The sequence below is a fragment of the Manacus vitellinus genome, unplaced genomic scaffold (genome assembly GCF_001715985.3).
Source record: "Manacus vitellinus isolate BGI_N305 unplaced genomic scaffold, ASM171598v3 scaffold_8_pilon, whole genome shotgun sequence".
Lineage (NCBI taxonomy): Eukaryota > Metazoa > Chordata > Aves > Passeriformes > Pipridae > Manacus > Manacus vitellinus.
The window spans coordinates 19,751,579-19,774,875 of record NW_021940864.1 but is presented as its reverse complement, the minus strand read 5'-3'; the positions used below and the strand labels follow the sequence as shown (position 1 = coordinate 19,774,875).

The window sequence follows — 23,297 nt, the reverse complement described above, 5'->3', positions numbered from 1 at the left end:
TTCTAACACTTCACAGAAAAAGAGAGAAAGAGATGACAAAAACTGTGAGTATAGCCCAGCACAGTTGTCTGGAAAGAACAAAATGGTTCAAAGTCTGTCCAGTTTCTCAAAGCGTCAGGTATGGGCATTTGTCACATCAGAGGATACCCAAAAATGTATGATGCTGCAAAGCCAAAGTGATTAGCAAAACACTTGCAAGAAATGTGTTTGTTTAATTAGGATTTCTTCTAGTTCAGAAGTTTTCTTAAAGAGGTAGCTGCTCAAGAAGGAGTTTGCAGGTTTGATCATTATAACTTGTGCAGACTTCTAGCGGTATTGCAGAATTTGGCAGAATTATGCTGTGCTCATTTTCAACTGTGATTTTTGCAACTCTCTGGCTCAAGTTTTTGTCTGGAAGTCTTTGCACAATATTTTACATGTTTAAGAATAGAGGTTATTTGCAAATGACTTATATACATTGGTTTATACAAGTATACATGCAGTATATGCACTCTATGTGCATCCTTGTGCTGAACTCTTCAGAAAATAAGAAAGCTGGACTGAGACCTTCAATCGTTCAGTTCTGTTTGAGAGCAATAATCCATATGTCCATTCCTAATGTAAATGCCTGTATACCCTGTTATCCAAGGCTGAGGAACTTTTTCCTTCTGCGGTACCTCCAGAGACTTGGTATTACCTGCTTGGAAACCTTCCACTTGAAGATAGAAAAAGAGGTTACTTCCTAGTAGTCAGAGGTCTGCAAGATACATACCCACATGCACGTTTATCTTCTTTCTGCCTTAGTCTCTCGTTCAGCATTTTGTTCTTGAGATTAAGTGACATTGAGACATCTGCTCAGTCTTGCTCTGAATAAGAGGGAACACAAAGTGTGAGTGCACTTGTGAGTCCTTGTTTCAACTTACAGGAAGTAGGAATGTTCACCAGCGGGATGTAAATACAGACTGTAAATCTCAAAGAATTCGGATTACTGCAAGAAAGTCTGTCTGAAGCATAAGAGGCTCCAGTGTTCTTCTAAGAGCTTTCAGAGATTCTTGTGGCCAAAACACTCAGACGCATGTGTAAAGGGTGGTGAAAAGCACTCAAGCGGAGTTACTTTCTGACTTTTCTGGAGATTCTCTTGCAGCAGCTATAGGATCTATGAAGAGTTGCATCAGAGAAAGGGAGGTTTGCATCCTATATGGAAAATAATGCATTTTGACTGAATTTGGCAGAAGGCACCTTCTTGTTGTGAGACTTGGCATTAACTTAGCACAAGGGAGTCATTAGTTTTTTCTCATGATCCTAGTCAAAATCAGTTGCTTTTTAAATAAGCCACAATTTATTTCTCTGTTGAAAATCATTATAAAACGTGGTTATCTAAAGGTCACAACTTTGTCAACATTAAGTACAATTTTATCTTCAATAACATTCATTTATGTAAGAAAGCTATCCCTATTTCTTATTTTTATCAAATAGATTAAATCCCAAGGAGAGGTATATAGTGTGGGCTTTCCAGAGATAAATGTAGAAATGAGGTCATGTCCTCTTTTTAATTACAATTGTTATTCATTCCTGCAGCACAGGAAAAAGTTACAATTCTAATCAGCTAAAATCCATGCTTAAGAAATCAGAATAACCAAAGGCACTGGGAAAAGTCTTTGATTACTGTTTTTCAAAGGAAACACTACATTATCAAAGCAATAGACTCAGTAAATTATTAGGTAGGGGACTGTTGAGACAGAGGGAAGTTGCTTATAAGACGCTTTTTTGTGTTTGACCCTCTCACTTTCTGTTTGGTTTTAAAACTCAGAGGTACAGTCATCAAATATCTTGTGATCTTTAGCTGTAGTGAAACCAAAACTGTGTAATATCACTGGAATGTAGGCACTTGCTGAGTTAATCCTATACCCGTAGTAGCCATACTCTGTTTCCTCCACTGGGCTGCCTTTAAGCCCTTTGAAAGACAACTGGAAGAAAAGACTTTAGGTGGAGACAATACCAGTGTCCTGTTCTTGAAATATTTGATCACCTTATGTCTTGTGTGTATCCTGAAACTTTCCCTGCTGTGTGTCAGCCAGCACACTTAGCCCATGGATATCAAGATACTAGGGCAGAGTCTACAGGCTTGAGGCTTGATGCTGGGAGTGTGGTGTATAGGCAGCTGGGAACTAGACCCTGCATGCCCAGACTCTGCCGCTGGATTTATGACTTGGGTGCAGCACTGTGCAAAAGCAGCTATTCAGCTTCATGACTAAGCTGTTAAGCCTGTGAAATGGCTGTGTTGCATCGCATGAACTGCATGCAGTACCCATTAGCACAGCAGTATGCACATGTCCTGCAGGCCTCCTGCCCACGTGGCTGTTTTGTGAGTAGTCTTCGTAGGCATGTCCTGTCTGGTGTGACACACCAGCTGTGCTTGGGCTCGCCCATACTCAGGGGGATGTCTGAGTAAGTCACTTCCAACCCAGGGATCTCAGTGTAGTGGTTTAAACATGTCTAAAGACGCATATTGCAAATTTGCATTAGTAGGTATTTTTCGTGTCTGTCTTCTAAATGTACAGCTGCTTGGATTTCTTTTTAACTGCATTACTGTTATGATACGCTTTTGTGAGAGGTGCACGTGGCACATGTGAGTCGTATTTGCTAGGAATAAATCACATACAAACTCAAATTTCAAAACCCTCTAGAAATAAGAGAAGTTTGATGATATGATGAAAGAAAAAGTAAAAGGACATCCTAAACGGTAGTAAACTTGATTTCCACACATGCACACAGTTGCTTCAAGTTGCTATGTTAGTATCAAGGTATCACTATTAAAAGTTTCATCAGTTTTTACATCATCTAATTCAACAGTTGAATTTTCATTTCAGATGTTGATGAATGCCTTCAAGACAGCAATATTTGCCTTAGAGGAAAATGCATAAATACTGATGGGTCTTATAAATGCACTTGTCCAGATGGTTTCCAGCAGATAGCAAACAGGGGATGTCAAGGTATGAAATACTGTAAAAAATACCTGGATCATTATTATAAATGTACAAGTTTGTAAGTGTAACTCATGATATTCACTGATCATGCTGAGGAAGAAAAACTCATTTATCATTTGTAGTACTTTCCTACTCATTTTGTATTACTCTCTGTAAATGTATGCTGAAAAATTATTTCAAGTGGCTGAAGTCTCAGCCTTTATAACTTGAAAGAGATTCTATATTAGAACTAACAGAGACAGAGTACTCCTCTTTTCCCAGGTCCTGGAAACTTTTGTTGTAACAGAACCTTCTGTGTGTTGTGAATTAGCGATGCAACAGCAAGAGCAGTATAGTTAGTGTCAAGTCACATTAGATAAACCTCTCTGACTTCTAAAACACTTGCAGTACTTTGTGGAGGATGGGTGGGGAGGAAGAGAATGTGTTATCTGAGACTGAGTCAGCGTTGCCAAACCCAGAAAAATACTTCCCAAGTTTTAGTTCTGAATGATCCCAACTTTGTGTTGGCACAACACCCAGGCATGCCTCACGACTCCATTTTGCCATCCGTTTTTATGAGACAGGAACCGTGGTATCAGAGCTGGAAAGTGAGAGCGTGTTCATGCTCTAAATGACTGTAGGACCAGGACACTGGACTTTGCTTTGGCTGCTCTCTTATGCACAGTTTAGACTTGAGCTAAGAGACTGTATTCCAGCTGATGTTGAAGATCTTTTGCAACCAAAGTAAATTCCCTGTAAAAGTTCTGAGTATTATATGTGACTGCTTTCTAATTCCAGAAATGTTGCATTCAGCATATAGAAGTGCTGTATTAGACCTTGCTTTAGCAGATGAAAGAGAATTGATCACAAGCTAAAATCGTTGCCAGCTTTGCTATCCCTCTATTCTCTTCACTCTGTCATCTAAAGTAGTAGGATATAGGCTTCATATTTTAAACGGATAAATATAATAAAACCGAAAGCACGTATGAGCCAACTAAGAGACAGACAGTACAGACAGAGAGCTATTGAATTAAACTGGCAAATTTATCACAGAATGCAGTGTCTGCAAGTTGAATCTGGACTGGACTAGAAATTAGGAACATGCGTTTTGGTAAGGAGCAAAGTTGAAAAGAGTCCAAAACATGAGAAACTACAGTTTGCTTTTTCAGACATATTATACTCTATTTGCCTAACATTGCTAATTTTGTTTTCCTGTCTTTTAGTACATCATTCTACCTTGTGTAATCAGCTGGTTCTGTTTCCAATATTTTTCTAGCAGTTTTAAGAAACTGACAGCTAAATTTTGAGGACAGTGTAGGTCCCAAGAATACTGCCATACTGTCTTTGTCATTGCCGATCTCCCACCCTTCCCAGCTTCCAGAGAGCTTCAGGAAGTAGTTGTTGGTTTGCATTTGCTATGAATTCAAGAGACCTTTATACATGTGGGTGTTGTGTTAAGCACAGTGCAATGACTTTTCCTTGGGCACCTCATGCAGATACAGCTTCCCCAAGCTGCCTTTTCCCTTTCTGCACATGGCCATGATTTTAGGACACTAAAGTCTAGAAGGTTTACACACAGGCTAGAATCAGTTTGTATCTAAACAAAATTCCATAGTGGATGTCATGGTCTTGAGATGATGGTATTGAAATCATAGTTTCTCTAGTATATCAAAACTACTGTCTACTTTGATGCATTTTGGATGGCTGTAACAACAGACAGAATCTAAACAACAAAAGATACAGTTAAGAATGAGACGTATAAGTTTTGTTTGTAAATTTCTGTTTGAGCTCAGCATGGTACTGAATGCATCTTAATAGGTTTTTGTAAAGCAAAATACAAAAACGCAATTACAATGTGAATGGTAATTGATATGAAAGTGATAGTTCCTTAATGAAAGAATGCAGTTCTTAAATTCTGGGGCAGAATTGGTTGCTAAGGTGAGACATCAATCAAAAAGAAATACTTGTTTTTCAAATTCACAAGTTTGAAAGGTGGTGTTTGAAAAATGCTTTCTAAGTTTAAAAAAGAACCCAACAAAACAGACAATGATGACAAACTCTCATATAGCAACCTTTTTGGATCGTTCCCATTCTCCATCAGCAAAAAAGAGCATTTGGCTTTAAATTATAGAAAATCAACCTACTGGGAAAGATGCAAATCCAAACCTGCTAGTAATATGTAGAGCCAGATGCTGAAGTTGACCAGTGTGCAGCAATCAAAAAGCAGTCAGATAGAGCTGTCTGAGAATTCCTCTAACACAGAAGAAGTGTTGGCTAGGATGGAGCTTATGCTGATATCGCACAAATCACTCTCTTCTCTCTGCTCATCCTCATCACAGGGAGTTATGTAGAAAGAATATGCTGCAGCAGAATATAATGATGCCTATACAGAGTTTAGGAATGATCCCAGGACATTTGGTTGCTCTGGAAAATGAACCCTGTTCGCATAGCTATTTACATAGCTACTGGAAATAAAAGCTACTTTTAAGATAAATTGAACTTAGGCTTAATATTAAGGATACGATGATCAGCAAAGCTATTAATGTCTCTGTTCTTTCAGATATCAATGAATGTGAGAGATCTGACCTCTGTTCACCTCACGGGGAGTGTCTAAACACGGATGGTTCCTACCGGTGCATATGTGAGCGGGGCTTTTCTGTGTCTGCAGATGGCCGAACATGTGAAGGTGAGACAAGTTATAATAATCCATTCCCATCGATTTGCTGTTTTTAGTTGGGTGAGAAGAGTAGTCTTCTACTATTAACTCCAAAATCTGCCACTTAAGGGTCCTTCATTCTTTTTCTCATAAATACTTGGTGTGCTATGTTGCTGTTGGAATCATAAGAAGTATAACAGGAAATTTAGAAAATGGGCAGCATAATGGAGTTAACGTTTGTTACAATCTGTGCTTTACATTTCTTGATTTTTAATAATTTTGCTATCTTAACATTGGATTACATTTTTTTGAGCAAGTTGGTAAAAAAGGAGTATTAACCTAACGATGGCAAAGAAGGGAATTATATTTTTATGCTGAGATAAATGAAACCAGTGGATATCTGCAATAATATTCATAGATAGGAAATTATTTCTGTCTTATGGTAGGGGTGGAAGGAATAAATATATGTAAAATGCATGTAAAGTGTGTTTGGAACTCAGGCTTCTGATTAAGTTTCAGTGTGTAAGATCTTCCTACCATGTATATTTAGGATTATTTCATTTGAAGCATAAGTACATTTTCAACAAGCCTGAGCTGCCTGAATGTTCTCATTGCTGTGTCGGAGACAACAGAATCTTGCTTGTCCAGACTTTCTGTTTTTTAAATATGCAGATTATGCATCCATACAAGAGAAGTAACTCCAATGAGAAATTGTAGTGAAATGCTACCTATGATAGAACTTCAGGCCTTTTGAAATGGCAGAAATGGAGTAAATAGCAATAATTAGATCTTTACTAAAGTGCTAAGTCAGCTTATTGTTTGTAAGTGTATGCAGGTATGCTTATACAAGTATCTTTCATATAAGGTTGTGAAAGCTACTCCAGTAATAACACTGGTGGAAAGCATCAACCAGGAGCCTGGAACTTAGTGTGACTAGGGTTTTTATGTGGTTATAGCCTGACAATATATCCTGTTGCTAATGGAGTGCACGCAGTTGCTAGTGATGCTGTTCTCCTGCACAGAATTTAAAGTAGGAGAACTGTGCTCGGTGATACCAAGGAGCTATGAGGCTTTTTGTGGTCAGCGATGCTGACAGAAAACAAATGATCCCCTAACTGGATGACAGATGTCTGTTCTTAAGGATGAGAGAACTGTTCAGGACAAGAAGCCTTGTTGGAAAAGTTCAGAAAGGAAAAAATTTTGTGATAGTATTTTGGCGAGATGCATGCAAAGAAGCACTGAGAACCTATGGGTAGTGGATCTCAAGCATCCAAGAATTAAGCAATTGTTCTTTCTCCCAAATTATAGGCCAGTAAATCCATGTGTGATTAGGTTTCATGGGTTAACTCTTCTCATAGTTCACTTAGGGATAGTGAAAATGTTCGTCCTTCAGTGGACAAGGTGTATTGAAACTTGTTGCATTTACTCCCTCTACTTATACCAGAGGAAAACTGGCATTACAGCATTATTATTTGAGCTGGCACATAACCTGCCATGTAGTTTGTAATGTGATCTGTAATGAAATGAAATACACTGCTGGCAAGAACGCTGTTATGCTGCTGTAAGGGAATAAGTGCTGTATATTTAGATATAGCATGACATCAAGCACAATATTTGTGTTTTAATTATTATTGATAACTAAAAAAAAAATCCTGCAGTATTTTTACTGCTTTTTTCTCTCTAAAGTTTTGCTTTGTTTTGTAATCATGGCATAAGTTGAAAGAAACATTCTCTTACTGCCGAGACAAAAGCCTGGTTAAGAAGGCTAGAGAGAGCAAATCTGAGTTATTCCAGTGATTGATGGACAAGGAAGTATTTTGTGATTTCAAGTAATGGGGATAATTCCAAAGCATGTTCATGGACTCTTTTGGCAGCAGGTATACATTTCACCCAGTGTTTAGGAAGGATATGGTTGGATATCTTCGATTTTGCTGCAAGAAAAGTGGTAGCAGGTGTTTTGCCTCACTGTTGAGCACAGCTGAAAAAAAAAAGTGGTCAGAGAAGAATGCAGTCTGCTCTAGTAGGAACTAAGCACTTTATTTCAAATCAAAGTTAGAAGACCACTTATTAACAGAATTTTAAAAAAACCTGAACAGAACGGTATAGGAACACAAATTAAAAAAAAAATCCCGAAGTCATTAGCATCTAATTTTTGGAGGTGTACCAGAAACAACAATCCCTCTGGACCTCTAACAGTTAATAAAGTAGCACAGTTTCCAGGGAAGGGTTGCTATCACATATGATGAAGTAGGACAAAGTTAATCTCCATTAGAACAAAAAAACCAAACTTTTACTAAATAGAGAAAGATGAAATCACAAGATCTTATTTCCAGGGTTGTGAGTAGTTTTGGAACTCTTTAATGAAGAATAAAACAAGTACAAAACCATCTGAGTGTGCTTCACAAGTAATTGGTACGGTATATGGAATACAGATCAGACTTTATATTCAGCACTTGGAAAAGTATTTTAATAACTTGGCGAAGCAAGGGTACTTCTAGTCTCTGAAGCAGCAGCACTCGTTTTCCACCACAATTAGTTTCTCCATTCTGTCATTTTAATAAAAACAACTCTAGAGTTTTGAAAAAACTCATTCGAAGGGAGCACTTGAAGGCATCAGTGTTAGTATTTGTAGTGGTGTCAGCTTCATGCGAAAAGGCAAGATAAAACAAAGGAATGTGTGACATTCCAGGTACTGAGAAGGGATGTGGCTTTCAGCCGCAGAAGATACTGTTCTTTACACTAGGTGCCTCTGTGAATTTACTTGTAGTTAAGTGAGTGAGAATAACTGTTTATACCATCAGAGAAAGAACCTGAGGAAATTTTCCTGGATTTACACACCTCTCTGTACCTGGAGAGCAAATTTTCCATATCTCCTGTCTTTTTTTTTGTATGAGTTTTTGACTTGTTTTTTTAGAAAAGTTAGAAACAACAACAACATAAAACATTTAAGAACCTCATGTGGTTCAGTTCTGGTATGGAGTTTTTATGGCCATTGGCCAAAGTAAACTGAACAGCTGTGGAGACTGTGTCTTCTTCCAAGGTGTAGACAAATTTTTGTTGTAGCAGTGACATTTTGCTGCTGCCTGGCCCCAGACTCAGCAATTTGACTGCACCAGGCTTTCTGAACTGGCGGCTCTCGGAGCGCTCCCTAGTTCCTTGTCAAGCTCTCTGGGGTTCGTGTAAAGATGGTGTTTTACCCAGCTGGCTGCTAGTCAACCGTGTTGGCAAAACCTCAAGTTAGAGGTTCCCTGATGCTTAAGTCAGTACCCTGCCTCAAACGCCTCTTCTGTCTCCATGTCCAATGCCATATGTCTCTCAGTGGCTCCCTCACTTTTCTCTCTTCCTACTACAAGGAGCTTCACTGCCTGCTTCAACAGGTGATCTGGAAGTCTTAGAATCAGAGCTCTGCTTCCCTAATCACTGTAGAGCTGTTCTAGGAAGCAGTTCCTCTTCCAGACACTTTGCCGTGTAAGTAGATTTCAGGGAGATTTAAGTATCATGCCTGAGGTTGAGGATGCCCTCATTTTGTTTGGGTTGGCAGAAAATAGGAACACAGTGTTGAGCTGAATAGTGTGCTTGAGTGCAGACATTTTTTGCCTTTCCTTACATCTTAATGACATTAGATCAAAGGAGTTTTGATTAAAGCACATAGCACTGACTCATGGATTCTAAAACAGGTTGTAATTACAGAGAACTGCTTTAGTCACTGTATAGACATAGGATATATTAGTTTCATGTTTAGTTTTTTCCGCTTAATTTGTCTCCATGTAGCAAGAGAATCACCACTTACAAGCCTCACTCTTTATGGGGTGATTAAAGAAACAAATGTCCTTTCCGGCTGTAAAAAGGAGTCCTTTGAGTGAACTGTCTAGACAAGGAAAAATATTTGGTGCTTGGACTTTCTCTGTAATATCCCATACATTGAAAGATGTTTAGACTGTACTTTTTAAAAACAAAACTGTCTTCTGTGGCTGTATTGTATACTGAATTAGGACACTTGCTGCAATCACAAGTTTTGTTTCTGCAACTTTTTAGTCGATGACCTTGGGTTTACCTATGAAGAACCACCTGCATGAATCATTGTCCTGTTTCCTTTAACATTTAGCTTTTAAGTAAGTGAAATTCCGTAATTTAGGTCATTCTGAAATCTTCAGTTGCAGTTTCTTCTGCTTAGGTTTCTAGCAGAGTAATTGTTTTGTGGTTCAGGAATTTTTTTTATTCAACTCATGTAGGCCACTGAAAATGCAAACACTTTTATTGTCTGTTGTCTTAAATTCCTGGCTGTCAATCTACCATTTTGAATTCCTTTTCTTAACTATTATTAACATAGTTTTCTGAATAAGGGCATTCGGATTTTTTTGCTAGATATGTGAAACTGATTATTGTGTGGGACTAAATATTAAAATCAGATATGTTATGCAGGTCTAGTGCATAGCAGCAAGAAGGAGGGACCAGCAAAACACAGCCATAAAGAATTTTTATTTTCTTTCTTCTGGTATCTCCACATGCATCTTTTTAGAATTTTATCATTATGGTGACTTGAAAAGGAAAAAGTATTAAAGGTAGTACTTGAACCTCTCACCTTTGACAGTGTCTTTAATACAGATACGTTGCGTACTCTAGTTGTTGAATTATTTCTACTAGGGAGAGTTTGTGGTAGATTTCAATAAGTTCAACATGCAGAAACCACCCAAAATTTCATATTCAATTCCTTGAGAATAAGCATACTGGCTATTGTATTCATTGCCAAATACAAATTACCCTTTCTGACATAAATTCTTTCAGTATTTTTCCTTTGTTTAATAAATCAAGATATAAAGACCATTAAAATCTTTATTGACAAAACTTACAAACCAAATATTTTTTTTCTGCCACTTCCATCTGCAAGTACTTTTTTATAATCATTAATTATACTCATAAATTTCTCCTAGATTATGGTGTATGTAGTTCATACATTTTTTGTATGAAATTTGTATTTTAGCTGAAGGTTGTTAACCAGTGAATCAGTTCAGTAGATGTAAGTTTCCAAACACTTAAGCATCCTAAAGTGAAATAAGATGCCTTTCTGAGAAAAATGTTAAAATTGCACAATTTTCTCCATTGGTACTGAAATTGCCAGAGTTTTGTAACCTATTTAAGAGGTTGTGGATAGTCTCTTCTGGCTTTAAAAGTCTATACGCAATTCTAAAACTGTTCACACCCTACCACAGCACATAGGAAAAGGTAATTTTCAAGACCCCAAAATGCCTCTCCCTGTGGCATGTGGAAGTATGTGTGGATGAATTTGAGCACTTGGGGAGCAAGAGGGCAGGTAACAGGTATAGATGGTAAATTACATGCTGTTAAATTTTGATAGCTTGGGGACCTGTGACCACTTGGTTCCAAGACCAAGAGTTCCCTTTCAGCTCAGCATAAGACACAATTTAAAAGGAAAAATGTCCTTGCTGGGTGAGCACTGTCGGGGGAAGAATGAGGTTGTAGGGGTAGTTTGCTTTTGGAAGACTTTGTAACGGGAAAGCTAGAAATTCTTGTTTTCACTTGGGAAGCCTGCAAAGTGCCTTCTCAAGAGGGTTAGATGTTTTTTTCCCCTTCTGCAATCCAGAGGGTGTTGCAGAGAGAGCTGTCTCCCTTATGCTGGAGAGAAATAGCCTAACAGACACGGACAGAGGCCTTGGGAAGGCAGGGGAGAAACAGAGATTATAAAGAGGCCCTTAGAGGGCAGGAAGTTGCCTTTTTTCTCTCTGGGGCCCGGTGTGTGAACTGCACTGTTAGGTATTTTGTAAGTTTCTCATGTTCTGGCCTTCTACATAAACTTTTTGAATTCTTTCCCCTGCCTTGGTGTTTCTGGGGATATCTGCATTTCTTACTTTACAGAGATACATTTTTACTGACTTTTCTAGGTCTTTCTTTGACACAGCTGTGGAGAGCTGGAGGAGTAGACAGGACTATGTTTGAGCCCTACTCTCTCCTAAGAGATAGACACTCAGCAGCAGTGCTGCTCACCTGTTCAAAGAAGCCCTATCTCTGTGGCAATGCAGGATTCAGTCCCACCAGCTCTTTAGTTCAGGGAGTGCCTACCTTCACAGGAGGTAGGATGATGGCAAGTGCCATCACATGAAGGGCTACTGTAATGTACAGAATTAACCGTAGTAATAAGTACTCAGATAAATCAAGAGCAAATCCCTTTATTCCCCATTTAAAATGTAACTACCCCTTGAGGCACTGTGCAGAAGGCAAGGGGACAGCAACCTTACTTAATGTCATAATGATTTTTAGGAAAGAAATACAACAATATTTTCTCTACTTCAGACTGCAGTGGAATTTAGAAGGAAGAAGGTACTACTCCTAGTATCCTGGCAGGTTCCCTGTTTCAGCTCATGTTCTTCCTCCTGAAAAGCACACCATGACATCTTTAATGACCACACATGGTCAGGGCTTTGGGTTTAGGTCTTTCTTTAAGTGGAGATAAAAATAATACATTCCTAGCACTTGTCATACACTTGCAAAAATAAACCATGATCTGCCACAAGCAGCTTTGCTTCATTATAGTTTGAAGGGCAGCTGAGTCAAAGAACAGACTTACTCATGCAAGTGACTCTTACTTCCAAGGCCAGCAAACCACAAACAGGAAGTACAAATGAAAGGGACAGTACAGAAAGCATGCAGGCACTGGAATTACTTTGCCTACCTGAGTAAGATTATTTGTGTGTGTAAATTTACGGGATTAAAGACAGAAGGCTCAGTCCACAGATATTTACCGCTTAGAACGTGAAATTCTCTTCTGTGCTGAGAGCCAGAATGAGATCTGTGCAGCACTTCTGCACAGGGGATGCAACCCTACCCTTGAACTCTTTTTGTAGGCACAGTGAGTTTGGTTTCACAGGTGCCGTTGACTGCATAATACTACACTGGTAGAATCTGTAAGTCAATCAGAGAGATTATTTAAACTGTGGCTTATTATGTGGTATGTATCATGCCATGGTTGGCAGGTTTGGTCAAACAGATGGGTGGAGGCAGTTGACCAAAACCATTGTCTGACATATTTCCTGCAAAGTGAATACTGAAACAGTTTCTTTAATTGTACGTGTGCAAATTTTTGTGTCTTGTCCTTTGAGTGTTCCTTCCCAATGTGTAGAGGAGCATTGCTTCATCTGTTTGCAAAAATGGCCTGTCTGTTAATTTTCTGCACGCTTCATGAATGTCTGCCTTTGGCTGTCACGCAGCCTGTCTGATGTTAAAATTCTTCCTTGCAGATGTGGATGAATGTGCAAATGGCACAGTATGTGGCAACCACGGGTTCTGTGAAAATATGGATGGCTCCTACCGCTGCCTCTGTTACCAAGGGTATCAGGACACACAGGATGGGCAAGGGTGTACTGGTGAGTTCTTAGGTGTGAGTAGTCATTGCTGCAAAGTTCAAGTGATCAAAAAGCAGCATTCAAACAAAACGCATGTCATAAGTACACTTTTATTTTCTGTCATTTTTTGTTGAAGTTATACCACTTACGAGTAAAATGAGGTTGAGCTGTGCTTTACTCATTGAACTTTGTGCCAGATGGAAACTTAACTGTGTATCTATTCAATGAGAACCTGCTATTAGGACAAATGGAAGCCAACAGCAAGTAAGCTGACCCACTCATTTTATCTCTTTTTAAAAACCCAAGAAACCTCACTGTTTCTGCATGTCAGGACCATTCACAAATATAAATCATAATAGGTTGAATTTAATACTTCAGCCTATTCAAGTGCGCCATCTGTTTAGTCCCTTAGCTGAATAACCAGGACCCTGCACTACCCTTGCAGGAAATAGCGTCTGGCATTTCCTGCCAGAAATGCCAGGCTGAATTAGATGGCACCTCCCTAGTTGCACGTATTTGAACAGATCTTAGCACTGGCTTCTAGCTCTAGGAAAGACACCTATCACCATGAAATTATGTGAGATTTTTGTAGGTATGTAAATACTGCACATTTCTTTTGTGAGTAGTAGGTTTCCAGATCTGTTGTTAATAGTGATGCTTGGACTTGAGAACCATCTGAGGCAGCATAAGTTTCTAATGTAAAATTAATACCAGATCAAGGAAAGGTATTCATTAAGCGATTTCTTCAAGCCAGAATCAGGATGAAACACATTTACCAGGAACAGAGACTTAAATGGAATGCCAAACAGAGAGGAGGAGTTAGAAGTTTTACAGAGTGTTTGTATGCATTTTCTAATATATTCAATAGTTTTGTTACAAAATTCTTTATGCCATTTGGCACTTAGCTTGCAACATACCAATATATATTTTGGCATGCAGTAACTTTTCATGGAAGAAAACAAATGAAGCAAAGAAAGAAAAAAAAAAGGGAAAGGAAAAACTGGTATGGAGCTAAATTTAATTTTGAGTTCCTAGTGAAGTAAAACCATAAAGTAATATATCTGTTTATTTTTTTCTTGTATACACTATGTAATATAAAATACTCTTATAAATTTTGAAGCCAGTTTTCTACAAAAACAGTTTTAGGAAAAAGTAAGTCTTTAGTTCCTGACTAGGCAATGGTCCCCAAAGAAGACTTGTTCCTTATGAGAGGAACCCAGTAAAAAGATAAAGAAGAATCTAAGTATATTTTTAGTGTTGAGCAAACTCTAAGTTAAAATGCATATTTATATAAAAATATGCAAAAATAACATTTATTCATATGAGTAGATTTTGATGGGTAAGAGGTAAAATTGATGAAGCATTGCCTCACAAGTTATATGTTAGACCACACTCAGTTATAGAGATTTCTGAATTGTGATACAGAAATTATCATTTACAGATTCTGTCATTAGTAGACAAAGTAGATTTTCAAATGTCCACTTTAGCAAAAGAGAGTAAAGTTAGGTGATCCTGACAGTATTTGGTAATCCTTGCTTAAATACAGACAACTCTCCTATCAATCAAACAAGCATTTTAGAGTAGGCTAGTTAGCAAGTGTATGGAATCCAAGTTAGGAATACGTGGAGTGAGGAGTTTTGCAGGGTTTGGCAGGGGTCCCTGGATGACCTGTGCATAACTCTTCTGGGTTCCAGAGCAGCCTGTGAGGCCATGCATATGAGAGGCATATGGTGGCAATGGGACTGGGGAATTCACTGTTCACAAGGAAAATGGGATTTTGAGGAGGAAAATTAATTGTCTTTTTATAGTACAGTCTGAATCACACCAAAACCTCTTAATTCTGCTCCTTCAGTTTAGTGAAAATTTGATAATAAGGTCAAGAAAACAAATGAAATTAGTCTGAATATTAAATCCCAAGAAGAGGATACACTGGAAAGCAAGTATTAAAAATGAGAAAGAAACACCAAAAAAAAGTGGTTTCTGGTCTACAAGCAGCACCTAATCAGCACTAATACCCTATAAACTGTCGCTTTCAGGGACCTTTATTTCAAAGGACTGACTACTTGTTTATGACTCTACTTTGGTATTAGTGAGTTTTTAATCCTTCCCTGGAGATCACATCAGTAATCTGGCAGACAACATTGGCACAGATACAGCAGATAAAAGAACAAACTGTCAGTAATGGGTCTCAATTTATGTTTTGGATTTTTTCCCCAGATGTGAATGAATGTGAAATGTTGAGTGGAGTATGTGGTGAAGCCCTCTGTGAAAACGTTGATGGTTCTTTCCTGTGTCTGTGCTCTGATGAAAACCAGGAGTATGATCCAATGACCGGACAGTGTCGCTTCCGTACCTCACCAGGTAAAATGCGAGTGGATTTTTGCATGCTTGCAGTTGTTTCCACTGCATATGTAACCACGGGAAGGGCAAAGTTGGTTTAAGTGCTGGTGTTGCTTTAACAATAACAGAAAAATTTAAAACTTTTTCTTCTTGAAAGTACGTGCATGAGAAGAGGTTTTTCTAGGACGGAATATGTTATCAGTGAATCATTAGCAGTGAAAACATAGCAGAAACACCTTCTAAATGTTATACATCAACAGACTTGGCAATAATGATGAACTGTTACAGCAGTTAAGGATAAACAGTCTCTTGTTTGCTGTACTGTAATAATGAAATGTGATATGGAATCAAGTCTGTGTCCTGAGTGATTTTAATTTTTGTTCAAATTTTTACAAACATCCACTAGTATACTTGGACAATGTTTAAGGAAGCATATTATTAAAATCAGAATTTGTATATAGTGATATGTTGTTAGCATTATCTAGTATTAACATAAGTCCTAAGAAAGCATAGTGGGGAAAACAAAAACCCAAACCGCTAAATTGTTGACCATCTCCTGCTGTTGTCAGTCACTCTAAGAGTGACTGTTTGAGGGTCCTTGCCTACTTTACTCCTTTTTTCCCCACTAGTCCACTGTACTTGATTTGTGAGGGGTTTTTATCAAGTGTTTTTTGTGTTAAAAATACTACTGGAAAGCTGCCTGCGCAGTTCTACACTGATCCATTTTGGAGAAAGGAACAAGCCCTCAATAAGGATCAACAGAATACAAGAAATGAAAAGATTTACTTGCATGGCTTTCTTTCTCCTCCAGAATGCAAATCTTGGTATTTTTTCTTATTTTGTTCTTACACTACAGGCTGATCTAGCTTCTGGAAAGCTTTGTTTCTAGTGCCAGGATGCAGACTCTACAGCTTCTAAAGTTGTGGCTGTTTTCTCCTGTCACTCATGGTCCTTTAGACTTGTAAACAAGGTTGAAATATCTGTGACCTAATTGTAACAAGTATTAGATCACTGAATGTAGCACTCAGCAGCACTCAAGAAGTTGCCTGTGAAATATCATTAGTGGCTGATTGACAAAGGTTTTTGTCCTGTGAGGAGGTAGTACTCAGGAGAGTTCAGCTACTTGATGAAACAAAACCAAAGCTAAAAAATCAGTAGAGGACCTGAGCCATCAAGTCCAAGGAACATTTGAGCACGTACCCTAACATAACTGTGGGGAGGAAGCGAATGAAAAACACAGTGTGACTGATTGTACTGTCAACAGATGGGTACTCTGCTGTCAGTACTAACTCCATTTTGTCGTCAGCAGTGAACATAGCTTTGCTGTGATCAGTTTGGAAAGAAACTATTCCTCCTTCCCTTCCAGCCTTCATCAGGCTCTAGCAGAACCCATGCTTTATCTTTGTCTCTTCTCTGATAAGATCATCAAGGGGGAAGGTCTCATATGGGAGATCAGAAGGACCTAGTGAGAAGTACTTTACATTATATGCTCTTGAACTAGAATAAGGCGAAGTGGCTGTAGCAGGAACAGGGATCTTACTATTCTCTTTTCTTCCGAAGTAAAAGAAGAGACTGCTGTTGGTTCTTCTTAAACTGTTCTTGCTGCAAAGAGCGTTAGAATAGCCACACATCCTCTGCCTTTGATAAGCCACATACTCAAGTTGGGTGTGGTTTTTTGGGAGCTCCTGTGGTGCATGTGGACATCATTTGTCAGTGTTAGCTTGCACATACCTATTTTCAGAAAGGAAGAATTTAATCTGCATTATCCTGTTGCAGATATCTATAGTTCAGCGTGGTTTACTCAGCTCTTGTTTATTTCTCATTCTGTATTTTTGTGCATAAAGAAGAGTTTGTCCATCTCTTACGAAGTGCAAATAGGTGAAGTTTGTTCAAATGTTGCTTTAATCGGTGACCTTTTTTCCATGTGGTTAAAGGTTGTTAGATTTGTGGAGTGCTGTGTTAACACTTTTCTTATCATTAGAAACTTCCTTTTATTTAGATTTTATTTGCTCTAAATTTGTCTATTGTTAGCTGTGTCTTGAAACAATCCTAGCAGTGTATGTATCAGGAATTCAAGCCCATATTGTCACGTTCCAGTCAAAAAAACCATCAAAACAAAGTAATTGTGCAAGGTTTAATTGTCTTATTCCCCTCCTCTCCACCCCACCATTCACAAAATGTAGGAAATGCTTCAGAAAGAAGAAAACATACAGGAGGAAAAGACCTTTATTCTAGATGAGATGAAAATTTGCTGTTATATGCATCTTTGTATCTAAGAGAGAAAAAAATACATGGATTAGGTTAAAGTCTTCTCATTTATTCTTGGCTTCTGTATAAAGCCATTTGTGATTAATTTCTATCAAGTACAAAACTCAATGTAGTTCAAGTAATAATACATATTATTGTGGGTTTAATTGTTGCATGTTGCAGAATGCATTTAAACTACTAATATAGACTGATACATTACTAATATGTCTCATTGCATTGAATGGATAATGGAAGCAATAATGGATAGTGTATATTTGAGGATTAGAAAAGTATGCTTTGGGGTGGCATGCCAAAACTTGAGGAGTGAGATCCCTCAATCTTCTTCATGAGGTGTTAGCTACAATGAACCACACTTGAAATGTTTCTGTACCAATGCTTGCAGCATGACAAATGAACTCAAAGCCTTGGCCCAGTCCCCTCTAGAGATATGACATCATTGACATAAACAAGACCTGGTTGGATGAGTCCTGTGACTGGAGTGCCATGTTGGATGGTTACAGGCTTTTCAGGCAAGGTGGAAGATGGTGTGTGTGATGAAGGGGCTGGAATGCATGAAGCTTACAGCTGGCAGTCACACAGTTTAGAGTTTATGGGTGAGGATTAAAGGACAAACAAATAACATGGATGTTATCGTGGGAGCCTACAATAGACCACCTAACCAGGACAATGGCACTGGTGAATTGTTCTTTGAGGAACTAGTGGACACTTCCAAATCAAATGCCCTTGTCCCTGTGGGGGACTTCAACTTGCTGGATGTTAACTGTGAACACCACACAGCTTGTACAACCCAGGCCTGAAAATTCCTAAAACACCTGGGTATGCATACGCACTGTACACACACACACACATTAAGTGTTGCAGTTTGTCGCATGTGGAGTCAATTGAGAAATTTAGACAAGTTCACCCTGATGATAGGCCCATACAAATCTATTTTTACTGGATTTTTGAAAATCATATTCTGAAAGTCAGAATCAAAGAATATGATGAGTTGGAAGGGATCCATAAGGATCATTGAGTCCAACCCTTAGCCCTGCACAGGACCATCCCCAAATTCTTTTTGAACTCTCTCAGGCTTGGTGCCATGACCATTTCTCTGGGAGCTTCTTCCAGTACTCAAAGACACTCAAAGGGTGAAGAACCTTTCTCTAATATCCAGCCTAAACCTCCCCTGGCACAACTTCAGGCCATTCCCTCAGGTCCTGTCGTTGGTCACCACAGATCAGTGTCCACCCCTCTTCTTCCCCTCAGAGGAAGTTGTAGACTGCAATGAGGTCTCCCCTCAGACTCCTCTTCTCCAGGCTGAACAGACCAAGTGACCTCAGCCAGTGTTACTCAAACTGTTTGCTCAGAGCCACCTGAGTCTTTGCTGAGTTTTTAGAAGTCATGAACTTGCAATGACTATTTTTCACTCTAGCAATCACCTTTCTGATTCTACCTTTGAATGAGAGGTGTTGGTACACAGCTGCTGTATTTAAGATCCATCAGTTCTGCACATTTTGGTTTTTTTCCAGATCAAAGTGTTAACAGGACAATATTAGACAAATACTTAAATGTATGCTGAAATCTAAGCATGTGCTAATATCCAGACTGTCTCCTGAATCCTATATTACTAATGTATTTTTTTACATCAAACATATGCTGAAGCATATTATTGGATCAAGGCTAATCTAAGGTATATAAATCTATTTCTAATAAATACTTCAGAATCCAACCATGCAGCAACTATACAGAATTTCTCATATAGGCTGTTGTATCAAGAATATGATAAAATTATGTTTCTGCCTTAGGTAGACAGATATTCTACATTTTCTAACAAAAAAACAGAAGGAACAATGCAAAAAATATGTATCCATTTCCTATCTTATTTTTTCAACATACCTAGTGAAATCACTTTCAAAACCAACCTTTTTACTAAATGGTTAATAATCTATGAAAGAGAAATTATAAGCCTGTAGACACAGACTCGTCTTGGTTTAAAAAAAAAAAGATTTGTGTCTCATTTGCCTCATTTGCTTTCCAAACATTCATGACGCCTGCTTGACTAACTCTCAGCCACAGCTGTGTAAACAACACCCATTTAAGCTGATGAACAGATAGTGGGAGGAGAAACCAACACATCATATGTAAAATGGGAATAAAAAAGGACATGAGACTACCTCCCCTTCCTCCCAGGGCAGCTTCTGGTGTTCTTTCTCTGGTAAACAGGATGAAAACTGCCATGCTTTCTCTCCTGTTGAAAATTTGGCTTTGATTCAGTTAGACAGATGGCAAATGGCCAAGGAAAATGTATGATTTGGTGTCTGAAGTACTACTCTCTCACTTTGGAATGGCAGATTTTAGCTGCATTTCTGTGACATGATAGTCTTAACATAGTTCCTATTGGATAGCAACTGATACCGCAAAACCACCTCAATTGATGCAATTCAGCACATTATGGAAAATTGTAATTATCTGATGAGGGTTGACTACAGGCTAAACTGACAAAGCTGAAATAAGCACCCAGCTGGGTGTTTCTTTTAATGTACAACTTAGTTGTATTGGCAAAACTGCAAAGGAAAGTTTGCCTTGTAGGTGGCAACACTATACTAAATTTGAATAAAGGTGTCTGCCAGCCCCTCAACATCCCAAAACTGAAGTCACTTTTCTGAGGAAACTAGAAATAGTTCCAATTGTCAGTTTGGAATTAGAAGCCCAAAGAACTATTACAGATATTCATACCATTGGAGTGCAATCCATATTGGCATTTTTAAACCTGCTTTCCTCAAAATGGATCTAATATTTGCATGCTCAGTAAAGTTGCCTTGCTCCATCTGCTTGGGGGAATGTGGGTGTGCAGTGATAATAGGTAGCAAGAGCTGTAGTTCATTTAATTCCTTCAGCATTTGTTGGACAATCACTATCTTCGAGCTCTCACCTCACAACCATTATTTTTAAGTGGTATTTTTGAATCATAGAACTGTTTAGGTTGGAAGTGACCCTAAGATCATCAAGCCCAACCATTAACCAGCACTGCCATGTTCATCACTAAACCATGTCCCCAAGTGGCACACATTTTTTGAACACTTTCAGGGAGGGTGACTTGAACACTTTTCCTGGGCAGCCTGTTCCTATGCTTGACCACCCTTCTGTGAAGAAATTTTTCCTAATATCCAACCTAAATTTCCTCTGGAGCAACTTGAGGTTGTTTCCTCTCATCCTTTCACTTCAGACATGGCAGAAGAGGCAAACTCCCACATCACTACAATGTTCCAGGTAGTTGTAGAGAGTGATAACGTCTCCCCTGAGCCTGCTTTTCTCCGGGCTAAACAGCCCCAGTTTCCTCTCGGCTGCTCCTCTTAAGACTTGTGCTCCAGACCCTTCACCAGCTCTGTTGCCCTTCTCTGGACATGCTCTGACACCTCAATATCCTTCTTGTAGTGAGGGACCCAGTACTAAGCATAGGATTTGAGGTACAGCCTCACAAGTGTCAAGTACTGGGAGACGGTCACTGCCCTGGTTCTGCTGGCTCTCAATCCTCTAATCTGGATCATTGATAAAGATATTAGACAGGACTGACCCCAGTACAGAGCCCTGGGGACTTGTGACTGGCCACCAGCTGGTCTTAAATCCATTCACCACCACTATCTGGGCCCAGTCATGCAGGCATTTTTTCACCTGGATCTTCCTTCCTTATATATATCTATGCTTTCTTATAGGTGGATGTCATATTTGCTAACCTCCAGTGAACTGGGACCTCCCTGGTTAGGCAGTATTGCTGTTGAATGATGGAAAGTGCCTTGGTGAGAATGTCTGCCAAATCCCTCAGTACCTCAGGTGGATCCCATCTAGTCCCATAGACTTGTGTCTACATGGCATAGCAGGTCACTGTTTCCTCTTGGGTTGCAGGGGCTTCATTCTGCTCCCCATTCCTGTCTTCCAATTTAGGGGGCTGGGTACCCTGGGGATAACTGGTCTCACTATTAAGGACTGAGGCAAAAAAGGCATTAAGTACCTCAGTCTTTTCCTTATTCTTTGTCACTGTGTTTCCCCTCCACATCCAAAAAAAGGGTGGAGATTCTCCTTAGCCCTCCTTTTGTTGTTGATGTATTTGTAAAAACACGTTTTGTTGTCTTTTGTGGAAGTAACCAGATTAAGTTCTGATTCTGATTCAGCTTTGGTCTTCTAATTTGCTCTCTGCGTAACTTCCTGACATCCTTGTAGTCCTCCAGAGTTACTTTTTCCTGGTTTCAAGGGTAATTCACCTTTTTTCTGAGTTCTAGCCAAAGTTCTCTGTTCAGGCAAGCTGGTCTTCCCTGCTATCTTGTCTTTCACTACATAGATGTGGCCTATGGCACCTTTAAGATTTCTTTCTCGAAGTACATCCAGCCTGCCTGGATTCCTTTACCCTTCAGGACTGCCACCCAAGGGAGTCTCCTAAAGAGGTGCAAGTCTACCCTCTGGAAGTCCAAGGTGGCAGTTCTGCTGGCACCCCTCCTTACTTTTCCAAGAATCAAAATCACTATCGTTTTCTGATTGCTTTGGCCAAGACAGACTCTGATCATCACATCACCCACCAGTCCTTCTCTGTTCACAAAGTCCAGCGGGGCACCTCCCCTGGTTGGCTCTCTCACCAGCTGTGTCAGGAAGTTATCTTCCACACACTCTGTGAGCCTCCTAGACTGTTTCCTCTCTGCTGTCTTATATTTCTAGCAGACGTCTGGTAAGTTGAAGTCGGCCACAACAACAAGGGCCGGAGATCGAAAGACTTCTCCCAACTGCTTATAGAAGATTTTTTCTCCCTCTCCATCCTGATTGGGTGGTCTATAACAGACTCCCACCAGAATATCTGCCTTGTTGGCCTTCCCTGTGATTCTTACCCATAAATGCTCAACTCTGTAGTCATCATCATTAAGTTCCAGACAATTGAGACACTCCCTAACATAAAGGGCTACCCTGCCACCTCTCCTTCCTTGCCTGTCTCTTCTGAGGAGTTTATAACCATTCATTGCAACACTCCAGTTGTGTGAGTCATCCCACTATGACTTGATAACAACAACTATGCTATAGTTTTCCTGCAGCACCATGAAACTAACATTTGCTGCAGTAGCATCTGGAAATGTGCTGTCACTCAGGTATAAAATAAGATTCTGATTCCTGCCTGGATACCTGCATTGCCTGAGAAATGTCATATGCTTGGCTTATTGTGCAAGAGCCTGAGTGGAAATGAATGAAATCTCAAGGAATGGAAAATCAACCAGCATGCAATAATTTTTAGTAGGTTTTTTGTGAGTTAGACATTTGTTAAGTGCTAAGCATAAAGAACTATTTCCCTTGATAAAAAGGAAATGGACTAGTCATCTCAAGATTTATCTATCTTAGGTTCCTAAACTAAGTTGTGGGTTTGATTAATAAATGTGAACATATATAATTTTAGAACTTGATGACTTTAGTGATGGCCTGAGAAAAGTTTTTCATATCAATCAAGTGTGAATAACAATTTTATGTGGTAATTCCCACTTCTGAGCTCTTGATGAGAATTTCTGTTTAAGTGCAAAGTTAGGTAGACAGAGTTCTACAAACACAGAAGCTTTAACTAGGTATTTTTTTTTCAAACTCGCTTCTTGGTGTACTTTAGGAGTGCCTATTATAGGATCTTTTATTGCATCTATGGGACAGACTATTTTGCTTCCAGTCCATATAAATATTGTGAGAGGACCCACTCAGCTGCTTAAGGTAATAAATCTGACTTCT

General features: G+C 39.1%; 1 protein-coding gene across 1 annotated transcript in view; it reads left to right on the top strand.

The window, feature by feature from the left end:
• LTBP1 (latent transforming growth factor beta binding protein 1) overlaps positions 1 to 23,297 on the top strand; it is a 190,371-nt gene that overhangs the window by 141,604 nt on the left and 25,470 nt on the right. The window contains exons 21-24 of the mRNA XM_018085320.2: positions 2,850 to 2,972; positions 5,506 to 5,631; positions 12,855 to 12,980; positions 15,177 to 15,320. Coding sequence (XP_017940809.2) covers positions 2,850 to 2,972; positions 5,506 to 5,631; positions 12,855 to 12,980; positions 15,177 to 15,320 — 519 coding nt within the window. The remainder of the gene's footprint in view (positions 1 to 2,849; positions 2,973 to 5,505; positions 5,632 to 12,854; positions 12,981 to 15,176; positions 15,321 to 23,297) is intronic.